General features: G+C 49.3%; 1 protein-coding gene across 1 annotated transcript; it reads right to left on the bottom strand.

Annotated features, from left to right (window-relative positions):
• Positions 1-3894: 3894 nt before the first annotated feature.
• Positions 3895-9960, bottom strand: LOC102452781 (perilipin-3-like). The gene is made up of 8 exons (XM_075897406.1): positions 9909-9960; positions 9207-9285; positions 8742-8937; positions 7996-8078; positions 6070-6301; positions 5384-5580; positions 5008-5130; positions 3895-4521 (listed from the first exon to the last, which is right to left on the bottom strand). The coding sequence occupies exons 2-8, from the start codon at positions 9267-9269 to the stop codon at positions 4117-4119; spliced, it is 1299 nt and encodes a 432-aa protein (XP_075753521.1). The 5' UTR covers positions 9270-9285; positions 9909-9960; the 3' UTR covers positions 3895-4116.
• Between the last annotated feature and the right edge of the window lie 2606 nt (positions 9961-12566).

Genomic DNA, 12566 nt, shown 5'->3' with positions numbered 1-12566 from the left:
GTTACCCTCCTTAGCTGAACAGGGCAGTTCACACATTTCCAAGCTACCACGTCAGGCTCTCTCTGCAGGAGCAGGCTGCTGCCTACCCAGCTATTTTTGCTGCTTTTATATTTCAGAAGTTTTTCCATAATCTAGTGTCACATGAATGGCAGATTTACTTGGTATTGCTTGAGTACCTGTGGGGGCAGAAGGTGAAGGAATCAGGGCTGGGGCCTGCAAGGTCTGGGGGGGCTTCACCAGGGGTGGTGCTGCTCTAGTTCCTGTGATCCCTAGGTGGAAGTTAGTTGTGTGCTGCCATTGTGCCTGCAGGCACCACCCCTGCAGCTCCCATTGGTCCCAGGTCCTGTCCAATGGCAGCTGACACCACATGGAGCCCAGAGGGACCTGATGGCTGCTTCCAGGAATCATGCAGAGCCAATTGAGTGAAGGAGTCTGTCTCGAGCCCAGAAACCTCCTGTGCCACCAACTGGATTTTTAACTGCCTGCTCAGTGGTGCAGACTGAAGCTCCCCCGATTCCTTTTTTGATCAGATACCGCCATACCTCCGGCTATGCTAACTGGGAAGAATGGAGAACAGGATTGTTCCTTTGTAAGTGGAGCACTTTACATTTGTCATTATTAAACTTCATTCTATTTACCTCTGACTGTTTCTCTAGATCATTTTGAATTGACCCTATCCTCCAAAGCAGTTGCAGCCTCTCCCAGCTTGATATCATCTGCAAACTTTAGTGTCCTCTATGCCAATACAGGCAGTCCCCGACTTACGCGGATCTGACTTACGTCGGATCCGCACTTACGAACGGGGCTCTCTCGCCCCGGAAGTCGGGGCGAGAAAGCCCCGTTCGTAAGCTGCTCCGGTGCCCCTGGTCTGCTGGAGACCGGCCAGAGCAAAGCCTCAGAGCCGCGGGGAACCGCCGCTGCTGCCGCTTCAATCTGGGTGCCTGTGGTCTGCTGGGGACCGTCCCCAGCAGACCACAGGCTCCCGGACTGAAGCCGCAGCCGCGTCGGGGTCCCTGCCTCTGAGGCTTTGCCAGAGCAAAGCCTCAGAGGCTCTGCTCCCCGTGTCCCTGCTCTTCTGGGGAGGGTGGGGCAGCTAGTGTGCTCCTCCCCCCCCCCCAGCAGACCAGGCTTCTGTTTTGGACTCTGGGGCAGAGCAGCTGGGGCGCTACCCATTGGTCCTGCAGCGCCCGCTCTGGGCACTACTGGACCAACCCGGCAGCACCCCAGCTGCTCTGTCCCAGGTCCTGATTCAGCCGCTGCTGGTCAGTTTCAGCAGCGGCTGAATCAGGACGCCTGGGGCAGAGCAGATGGGGTGCTGCCGGGTTGGTCCAGTAGCGGCGCTACTGGAGCAACCCAGCAGCACCCCAGCTGCTCTGCCCCAGGCGTCCCCAAGTCAGCTTCTGCTGAAACTGACCAGCGCTGACTACAGGAAGCCCCAGGCAGAGTTGCTCTGCCCCGGGCTTCCTGGAATCAGCTGCTGATCAGTTTCAGCAGCAGCTGACTTGGGGACGCCTGGGGTTCTTAAGTTGATTCTGTATGTAAGTCAGAACTGGCGGTCAGTTTCAGCAGTGTCTGAATCTGGACGCCAGTTCCGACTTACATACAGATTCAACTTAAGAACAAACCTACAGTCCCTATCTTGTACGTAACCCGGGGACTGTCTGTATCTAAATCATTAAGCGTGATCAGAACTGGTCCCAAAACAGACCCCCTGTGGAGCCCCACTTGTTATACCCTTCCAGCATAATTCAACTGTTAATAACTAATACAGGCAGTCCCCGAGTTCCTCGGATCCGACATGTCGGATCCGCAATTACGAACGGGGTTTTTCTCGCCTAAGAGAACGGGGTCTCACCCCCTGCTTTCTCCAGGGTGAGAAAAACTGCTCCGCGTCTCCCTGGTCTGCTGGGGGGAAGCCCCCCAGCAGACCAGGGAAACGTGGAGCAAAGCCGTGGAGCACGCAGGCAGCGGGACCACAGTGCATCTCGGTCCACCGCCCGCGTCTCCCTGGTCTGCTGGGGGCGCACAGCTAGTGCACCCCCCCCCGGAGGCTTTTCTCTGGATGCCTGTGGTAGAGCAGCTGGGGCGCTACTGGTTGGTCCTGCAGTGCCGCTCTGGGCGCTACTGGACCAACCCGGCAGCACCCCAGCTGCTCTGCCCCAGGTGACCTGATTCAGCCACTGCTGGTCAGTTTCAGGAGTGGCTGAATCAGGATGCCTGGGGCAGAGCAGCTTGGGTGCTGCTGCATTGGTCCAGTAGCACCGAGGAGCGGCGCTACTGAAGCATCCCAGCAGGACACCAGCTGCTCTGCCCCAGGCGTCAATTCAGCCGCTGCTGAAACTGACCAGCAGCTGACTACAGGAAGCCCGAGGCAGAGTCGCTCTGCCCCAAGCTTCCTGGAATCAGCTGCTGATCAGTTTCACCAGGCTGAATCTGGACACCAGTCCCGACTTAAGAACAAACCTACTGTCCCTATCTTGTATGCAAGTTGAATCTGTATGTAACCCAGGGACTGCCTGTACATCATATTGTAACAGGCTGTGCCCCTGCGATGGGGGTTCTAAGGATGTAGCACATGGATGAGGGGGACACCCTGAGCCAATATAGCTGATTTTCTAGTGTAGGAACGCACTCCTGCCAGCCTTAGCACTTTAGGCTTCTGGAAAAATTCTCTAGAGGAGCAGTTTAGGAGATTCACAAGGGGCTATTAGACTGGGAATATCCTAGGATCTGAGACTCACAAGCTAGTAAGCTGTCACTCAAGTCTGGCCTGGGGGTTAGTATAAACCCACAGTTCCCTTACAGGCACTCAGTTGTGAAGGAGTGTTTGTAGTTCTACTCAGCACTGCATGATCCCTATGACTTGGGTTGTTGAGGAAAAATCCCTCCCTCTCTTGCATTTTAAAGGATGGAATGCCTTTGTGAAAGTGGTTGTGGTTCAGGGAAGTCCTACATTCCTGAGTGGAGCACTGTTTCACTATCCTTAACTCTACACACAGGTCAAGACCTGGGTGTTCAAGGTACATAGTATACTTAGCATAGGCCATGTTCTCTAATTAAACTGCCCCCTTCCATTGAGAAGAAGAGTTTAAATGTATTGTATAAGATGGAAAAAATACAGTAACCAAGTGAAAAGCCACAGTTGTGGCAAAAGCTGTCTAGTACATGGAGTATTCAAAGTAGCCACTGTGCACAAGGTGTAAAATTCCTAGTACAATCTTTACTGTCATATCCATATATGCTGCTCCAATAGTTGGGGATAGTGATAGTGTAGGTGGTGTTCATGATCCAACTGATTGTGATATCATGGTATGTGCACTACCCCATATTCTGGGACACCTATACCCAAAAGCCTCTATGACAACCCTGTTCTAAGACTGCCTCTCCCTTCCTCTTTTAGTAAGAAAGCCACACCCCCATACATGCCTGCTGGAGCAATCCAGATAGTGAAGCTGGACAAAGTAGTATTTAGCTTACCTGTAGCTGTTTACTTTATCACAGGCTGCTTCCTGAAAACCAAGTGCCATTCTAAGGCACGTGAAATGAAAGTAATATTAACAATTTGTTCCAATTTTAGCAATAAGCCACTGCCTGTTTAAAGGGGAGTAGTTGATCTAGAGCCTTCGAGTTCTAAATTTGGTTATTAGTATGAAACAAGCCTGGGAATTTAGACTGGGAAGTTAGACTAAGTGTCCGCCCCACTAACACCAGTTGCTGCTACTGAAAAATGAGCATGTCTACAGCAGGACTAGTCTGGGCACAGATCACCTACTATAGACCTGGAAGACACTTAGACATGAGAAGACGAGACAATTCAAATGCAGTGACATTTTATTTTGAAGACAGGGTGGTTGTAAGTACAAACCAGTATAAAGATAAGAAATCTACATTCTAGCATCCACAACAGGTAGCCAGCTGAAGTACATTATTCATTACTATCTAGCAGGAGGACTAGTCACCCTGCCAGAAGTTGCAGACATCCAAGCACAGGGATTCCTGGTGTTAGCCTACTTCGGCAGGACATACAGGGCTAGTGTACATGAATGCAAAGGAGTCTGAATTGGCAGCTATGGAGGAACTCTGCCCTCAGGCTTCCAAGCTGAAATGGTTTCCAGCTCAAGGCTCCTTAGACTCGGATGCCACTACAACTTCTGTCTCCTTAGCTTCAGTTTCCTGATTTTGTGGTGCCAGGGAATCTGCAGAGCCCTTCCCCAATGGGGCAAAGGGTCCCACAATCCAAGACAGAGGCGTATCCTGCATCACATATGCCATCAGCTCATCCACATATTCCTGGGCCTTGGTCACCATCTCCTGGCTCTGGGTCAGGAGGCTGCTGGAGAGATCCTGGAAGGAGCTGGCAGTGGAGAAGGAAGCATGGAGCTCTCCCATGTTGTGGGACATCTGTCGCACCTTGTCCTGAAGGTTGGCGGGGAGACCTTGAATGCTGGATACTAGCACCCAGTAGGCATCCTGCAGCTGCTGGAAAATGCTGCGGGACATGGCCAGAGTCTCAGACTCCACCTGGTGGGGAGACAAGCAGCTGTATGTTATGTTCCTCACACAAAAGGCATCAGACTCACTGCTACCTCCTGCAGTCGGGTTCACCATGCCAGTAACCAGCAAGGTCTCTGAGGGAAAGCCCACTAGCTATAGAAAGCCTTTTCAGGAGGAAGGGAAGGAGCAATCTGGCACCATTAGATAAATGAAGGAGCTCGTGGATCGCCACTGCAGTCCATAAGCCATGTAACTAAGTGAGAGGTATGTCCAGGAAACCCCTTCTTATGCACATAGCTAAGAGAGCAACTAAGTGACCGAACGCCTTTCTGCACAGTTTGCTCATGTGACAAACTTAAGGATCTCTAAGCAAGTAAGTCTTCGTTATGCTCAGCATTGTCAGTCGACAGGCCCTAGAGATCACTCAAGGTTCCTTGGAGGAACAGCTGCTCAATAGTCATCAGGACCAGAACACTATCTAACTTCTAGTCAGATGGGCAAGCCAACACCTACCTCTGTGTTCAGCAAGTCTGTGATCTCACTGCCTTTTGCCTGCTTTCTGCTCCAGTTCAGCCACACGTGCTGGAACTTCTCCTGGACATCTTGTAGTGTCACACCTTGCTTGAGGTGTTCAATCTGGATGAAGAGGTAAGTTACAACAGCACATGTCAGCATTTGTCATTTGCCAGCCCTCAGATGGGTATGCTCAAATGCAGCAAGAAGAGATCTAGTCAGAGCACACAGCCTCATTGAGCCCTGGTCCAGAAGGAGGGAGTTGAAGTCTTCCCTGCCTTAAGGGGGGGCATATAAAGAGGGAAGGGAATCAGAGGCCGGCTGCTTTCTGTATTTGTCAGAAGGGTTCAGCCTCAAGAAGTTGGCAATTCCTTACCAGTCCCATGGTTTGTTGAAGCTGGGAAAGTGCCTCACTGATGCTGTGGCTGGTGCGTCTCATCTTGTCCAGGGAATAGCGGTAGGCGCGCTGGCGGAGTTTGGTGGACAGGGAACCTAAACGCACAAAGTAGCTGCGATGCTCTTGTGGTTGTGCCGCAGACACTTCAGCCCCTTCCACGGATTCCGCAAGTTCCGCTAGAGGGAAGGTTGTTCAGATTAGATGTTGGGGGAAGGAGCACAAGCTGCACTATCCTACCCCGAACTCTTGGAGCCAGAGCTTCCTAGAACCTTTTAAATACCATGGAAGTAACCTCAGCCTTTAAGAGGAGCAATAATTAACCCCACTAAAACAAGACAGTCTTTAAAGTGCTGCATAGACCTGTCTTGTTTCAGCAAGACCAGACTAACACTGCTACATCTATTACTAACTCCACTAAAGACTACCAAGCCTGGTTTTGAGCATTTGGATAAGGTCTATTCTTCCCCCATCTGTCTCATGCTTCCCCTCCAGGACCATCTTGTCATTTAATCTGGGTACATGCCCACCAACGCAAAGCTGAGGCATGAGCGTTACAATATGAAGTTACTGTAGGACAAGACTGAGACGCCTAAAGGAGGTTGGACCAGAGGAAGGGTTACCCTGGTTTTTCAAAGAAATTTGCCCCATCATTCCTGTGCTCTGACCTAGTTCATCCTCAGTCATGGGAAGATAGTGATCCAAGAGCGCTTCAGATTTCTCTAGCATGGCTTCCATCCCACTTATGGCCAGTTGGCCCATTCTCGACTCCCCAACGGTGCTCATGCCCTCTGCCACCACTGATCTGGTGGTCTTCATACCATCCTGCATGGCCTCCTTGGTCATGTCCACCACTCTGGTCATGCTCTCCTTGACATCTGTCAGTGTGTCTGACATGGCCTAGAGGGAAAGATCCAGCAAGGTATGATCAGTAATTCAGAGCAACAAAAGCCCATATGGATCGAGGGATTGAAGTCCAAGCAGTGGATTACCATCTGCTCAGCTCCATAAATCAGACATATGAATACCTGGTAAAATTATGATTATTCATTCAAGTGAATTATGAGACCCCATTAGGTGCAGATGTCAAACATGCAGTTTACAGAGTCCATGTTTAAAAAGGTAGCTTGGATTTTTTTTAAACCTTATCTTGATTCACACAGGTAGAGGTGAATCTCCCATGTATCTGTCACATGGTATGGTGGGTGGTGACATGAGGAGACCTTCCCTGCCCAGCCATCTCCACCCTCCATTCCTGGCTTGGCCTCTAGAGAGGAATGGGTTGGTCCCAAGACATGCTGCTTTTTCTTCCCAAGCCAATACATGGTGGGCACAGGGTTGTGGCCCCTCCCCCCAGGATATCCTTCAGTATTCACTCCAGTGTGACCAGCCGCCACCTTCCAGGATGGGAAGGGCCTGGAGATTCAGTTCCTGGGGAGGAGGGAAGGGGTGACCTAGCCTGCATCCTGGCAGAAATCAACCTCTCCCCACCCTCCGCTGTACCTCAAAGCAGCTTGTCTTCTTGCTTGCACTGTACTGAAGAGTCAGTGGCAGCTACACCAGATTGCTGCTAGCCTCACCCAGCTGCCTTTCGTCCACAGGCAGGAGGGGGTTAAGCCCTGATGTGTTGAGCACCAGAGCCGAGAAAGCCCGACTGCAGAGGCTTCAGCAAACCTGGCCAGAGAGGCTCAGCAGGGGCAAGTACCTAGAGGATGCAACAGTCCCACACTCCCTTGGGACAGTACCCAGGGTGTGGGGAGGTGGGTGAAGAGGATGCTGCGCCTCATCTAGAGCCGTGTGGCACCTCTGGGGTTGGGGTCATGACCAGACTGGAAATCACTTCCTCCTGCCACTCTACAGCTTGGCTGATGGACAAAAGCTTCCCTATGGGAGTGCAGTGAGAGTGATGCCCACAAGGCTTGGCTCCTCCTGGCCAGGACTCTGAACTACAGGGTTTTCCAGGAAGGCCCTGGAACAAGAACCTGCCAACCATACTTGCAAGCTGAGCACTCAGACCAGGGGCTGGCTCTCTGCCCAGCCTCAGCACTGGGGAAGAAGGGGCACAACCGGGAGGATAGCAACAAGGGGAAGCATGTAAAGGGCCAACTGTGGAGCAGCAGAGTCACAATTAAGTGCTGCCTGCCCTCTTCCACCAGAGGCTGCACCTTGCAGTGCTCAGCCAGAAGTCAAATGGGATGGCAGGGCCCTGCCTCTAAGAGATGGCACAGCACGGGCTCGGCTGATGGACAAGCAGCCTGGCTTCACCTGCAACAGCTTTGCCCTGCCAACAACACTGCATACCACAGAAACCTGATAAAAGCTACTGGATTCATGCCCTGCCCCCGCCCAGACCTGGCACACAGGCAGCTGAGGAATAGGATTTTCTTTCTGGCAGGATCCCACCAGTATTGATGCAGGGTGAGATAGGAAGACCAAAGACAGGACAGTCCCATTTTTAAAAAGGGCATCGGTTCACCCTACATCGGACTAGATACCACCTCATGCTGAAAGTGGTGGCACGGCCTTTTGCTGGAGGAAGCAGAGCAGTATTGCTTGTCTAAGCCCTGGCCATGTCACTGTGTGGGGTGAGTTACCTTCTCAGCCGTCTCTTGAAGGGTTGGTAGATTCTCCTCCACTTTGTCTGGTACTTCAGAAGCCGACTCCGTTCCTGTTGCTTCTGTAGGAAGAGACACCAGGACGTAGTGTCCTTAACGGTCAGTTTTGCTACTGCAAAGCAGAATCTGGCTCACATCTGTCATGTGCTCAGGCAGCAACCGTTGGGCAGCTTCTTCAACCCTATTGACACTTGCAACTAATCTCAGTTTACCAGGGGATTTCCCCGTCTTCCCAGTGCAGTGATTGCCTCCCTCTGCCCCAGGCCAAGCATTTTCCTTTTGTAAGGATGCTCGTCCTGGACAGTCTCCAAAGCTTTAAGACTGAGTGTAAAGGTCTCACTCCATAGTCAAGCACTAACTGATCTCCAGCTCAGCCCTCTGGCAGGCACCCAGAGGTTTACAACACCTTGGCTCCAAAAGGTTCAATGTAGTGATCTCATGAAGGGAATGAGTAAGGATGGTCATTTGTGTTCCCATTGAACAATTGCTGAACATGAATCTTCACCACCCGGCAGTAGTGGATATGGCTGCATGTGCCGTACTAGTCGTTAGAAACACCTGCTTCTAGTATGTCAGGGCTGCTCAATCATTCCTACAGTCACATTAGCCCCACTGCTACTTGCCTCTAGTGCTGCCGGTCTTTTGATCTTGAGACCCTATGGTCAAGAGATTGTCACACACACAAATAGAAATCTCTGCTTCAGACAGTTACAGACTTTACTCACCCTGAGGTTCAAGTGCAGGTGGAGCTGGCTGTTCACTGCTGGCTGCAACACTAGTTAGGGAGGTCACTCCCTTCTCTGCCATGTCACAGAGAGACTTCACATAGGGATGGCTCTCCTTGGTGGAGGTGTAGGCTGTTGCAGCCAAGTCACAGGCAGTGCTGACCACAGGGAGATTGGCCACCCTCTTCAGGACATTCTAGTGAGGCAAGGGAGAGAACAATGAAGTCAGGGAAGCAAGGGCCTGTTCTGGCGCTGACCCATTGCTTGTCGAGTGGTTATACCCTTGAATGTGTTAGCCCCCAAATAAAAGGATTGAGCAGTGAGATGAAAGACCAAATAACTGCTTATGATTAGGGTGATCCAGTTTCCTCACTAAACAAAAAACAGTAAGCCAAACTGTGCATGTGGGGAGCCTGCTGTTGTATTTGCATGTTGAGCCAGTGATGCTTAAGAGAAGGTACCTACCTGCTTTTCTTCCACCCCATGCTCTGGTGATTCCACATTTGTCTCTTTTCCATTAGAAGCCATGGTCTAGTCAGATATGCTTGAAAGAAGGCAGAGAGGCTTAAGTCACAAGCAGTAACTGTTCCTAGAGTTAAAGCACCTTAAAGACAGGAACAGTATTCTGCTCCCAAGACTGAAGAGAAATGGCAGTCCCATCATCAGACTAAGAAGGCACTTAGCTTTACAGGAATACTTGCTCTTTAGTGGGCAGAGACATACACTTTTTTAAAAAGCCACACACAGACACACACCACATTTCAGTTCCACTAAAGAGAAGGAGAAAGGAAACAAGAGGATTGTCTCATCCCAGTAATTGAAACTACTTTTATAAGCCCATAGAAGGCACCAGCTATGCCATTACAACAGAAGTTGGCCTTTATCTGCACAAAAGAAAAGAGTCTAATGCAATCCTGTCCCCACAGCAGAAGAGCCACTTACAGTTAGCAAGTATTCATTTCCCAGACGCTGCTTCCCAACTCATTCTACTTGCAGCTTTTTAAACACTCAACACAGGACACACCACACCTCCAAACATTGCTTAGCAGTGTAAGAAATAGCACCAGTCTTACCAAAGAATCAGAAACAAAAGAAAGCTGATTAAAAAAACCTTATTACCCACAAGTCCAACTACATCAAGACTAAGCCTTACACCAGCCCACTAACCTCTCTCACTGCTCCAAACACTGCCTAACACTTCTCACCATCTGGCAGGATTTTATACACACTTGGTGATGTCCTGGTTTGCGTGCAGGGGGTGAAACACTCAAGACTGACAGTTCAGGGAGCCAGTGAAAAGAAGGCTTCCACTTCTCTGACCAATAAGAGAATGCTAATCCCTTGGGGATGGCAAACTTTGGCACTGAGTTTTTCACTATAGGTGATTCCAATTAACCCCTCTCGGGCCTTTGCTGCCACCCAGCTGAACTCACTTTGATTCCGCTGTCTGTCTTGAAACAGTTGTTAGTTAGGATGAATAAAATGTTCAAAAGCACCTGTGTGGCTTAAAAAGCTATTGCCTTTCATTGCCATTTCCAGTGGGGAAAGGGAGAGAAAAGGGAAAAATACTGAAACAGAACTTTAATTTTTGTTTTGAAATTTTTTTAAAAAATTAATAAAACTTAAACCCAATAAATATAAATTATCTCTGGGGGTGAAGTTGCAGAGAGCCATGTGCCTGTTTCCTCAGTACATTGGCCATAGTTTCAAAGTAAAAACTGGCAGAGTGTCACTCTAAAGTTTGGTAGTTTTCTCCAGTACTTAGGATACTAGTCTAGGATTTGAGCTGGGTTCAATTCTATCCTCTAGCATAGATCGCCTGTGTGACCTTGGGCAAGTCACTTAACCTCTCACAGATGCCCTCTGTGTAATGGGGAATAACAGGGTTTCCATGCTTCATAGAAGTTTTGGAAGGTGCTCAGATACTCTCCCAATCAAGGTCATAATGCACCTGAGATTAAGGGTGGCAATAATTTTTAATGGGGGGTACTCCAAGAATTTGGTAAGTGATCAAGAGCTGCACTCTTCCATAATATGAAGGGGTACAGGGTCTTGGACAGGGGTTAAGTGCAGAAGGAAGCTTGGGGTAGGATATTGGGGTGCAGGATGGGGTTGTGGGGCCTGGGAGGGAGTTTGGGTAAAGGAGGGGGTTGCGACTTTGAGCAGGGATTGGGGTACAGGAGGGGAAGCAGAGACCAAGAAGGGATTGTGATCTGGGGCAGGGATGTAGGGATTTGGGTTGTGATCTGGGGTAGGGGATTGGGGTGCAGGGCCTAGGAGAGAGTATGGGTGCAGAAGCGGGGCTACAGAGAGGTGGGTTGTGACCCGGGGCAGGGATACAGGAGTGGAAACATAGGTTTGTGAAGAGGGAGGTGTTGTGGTGCCAGGTACAGGCTCTGGGTGGGTTGCACTTGTCTAGGGCTGGCTTTCACCATCAGCCCTGCAGGCCCCTCTGGTAGGCTCCCTGTCTTGCACATTTCTGCATGCCAGTCAAAGCAGCTGGCTACATAAGAATGGCCATACTGGGTTAGACCAAAGGTCCATCTAGCCCAGTATCCTGTCTGCCAACAGTGGCCAGTGCCCCAGAAGGGGTGGACCGAAGACAATGATCAAACGATTTGTCTCCTACCACCCTTCTCCAGCCTCTGACAAACAGAGGCCAGGGCACCATTCCTTACCCCCTAGCTAATAGCCTTTTATGGACCTAACCCTCCATGAATTTATCTAGCTCTTTTTAAACTCTGTTATAGTCCTAGCCTTCACAGCCTCCTCTGGCAAGGAGTTTCACAGGTTGACTGTGCGCTATGTGAAGAAGAACTTTCTTTTATTAGTTTTAAACCTGCTACCCATTAATTTCATTTGGCGTCCTCGAGTTCTTATATTATGGGAAAAAGTAAATAACTTTTCTTTATTCACCTTCTCCACAACACTCCTGATTTTATATACCTTTATTATATCCCCCCTCAGTCTCCTCTTTTCTAAACTGAAAAGTCCCAGTCGCTTTAGCCTCTCCTCATATGAGACCCATTCCAAACCTGTAACCATTTTAGTTGCTCTTTTCTGAACCTTTTCTAATGCCAAAATATCTTTTTTGAGGTGAGGAGACCACATCTGTATGCAGTATTCAAGATGTGGCCATACTATAGTTTTATCCTGGGGCAGTAAGATATTCTTTGTCTTATTTTCTATCTCTTTTTTAATAATTCCTAGCATCCTGTTTGCTTTTTTGACTGCTGCTGCACACTGCGTGGATGTTTTCAGAGAACTGTCCACGATAACTTCAAGATCTCTTTCCTGATTAGTTATAGCTAAATTAGCCCCCATCATATTGTATGTATAGTTGGGGTTATTTTTTCCAATGTGCGTTACTTTACACTTATCCACGTTAAATTTCATTTGCCATTTTCTTGCCCAATCACTAAGTTTGGTGAGATCTTTCTGAAGTTCTTCACAGTCTGCTTTGGTCTTGACTATCTTGAACAGTTTAGTATCGTCTGCAAACTTTGCCACCTCACTGCTCACCCCTTTCTCTAGATTGTTTACGAATAAGTTGAATAGGATTGGTCCTAGGACTGACCCTTGGGGAACACCACTAGTTACCCCTCTCCATTCTTAAAATTTACCATTTATTCCTACTCTTCCTTTCCTGTCTTTTAAACCATTCTCTATCCATGAAAGGACCTTCCCTCTTATCCCATGACAACCTAATTTACACAAGAGCCTTTGGTGAGGGACCTTGTCAAAGGCTTTCTGGAAATCTAAGTATACTATATCTACAAGGGATCCTCCTTGTCCATGTTTGTTAACCCCTTCAGAGAACTCTAT

Source organism: Pelodiscus sinensis, chromosome 1 (assembly GCF_049634645.1).
Source record: "Pelodiscus sinensis isolate JC-2024 chromosome 1, ASM4963464v1, whole genome shotgun sequence".
NCBI lineage: Eukaryota > Metazoa > Chordata > Testudines > Trionychidae > Pelodiscus > Pelodiscus sinensis.
The sequence above is the reverse complement of the archived record's forward strand: the minus strand, read 5'-3'. Positions and strand labels throughout refer to the sequence as shown.

Bases quoted from the DNA above. Each gene is read 5' to 3' on its own strand.
- LOC102452781 (XM_075897406.1), bottom strand. From the start codon at position 9,269: ATGGCTTCTAATGGAAAAGAGACAAATGTGGAATCACCAGAGCATGGG. The intron at 5,581-6,069 runs GTCAGAGCACAG...CCTTCCCTCTAG, and splicing joins CATGACTGAGGATGAACTAG to CGGAACTTGCGGAATCCGTG. The intron at 5,131-5,383 runs GTAAGGAATTGC...CTCTTCATCCAG, and splicing joins TTCAACAAACCATGGGACTG to ATTGAACACCTCAAGCAAGG.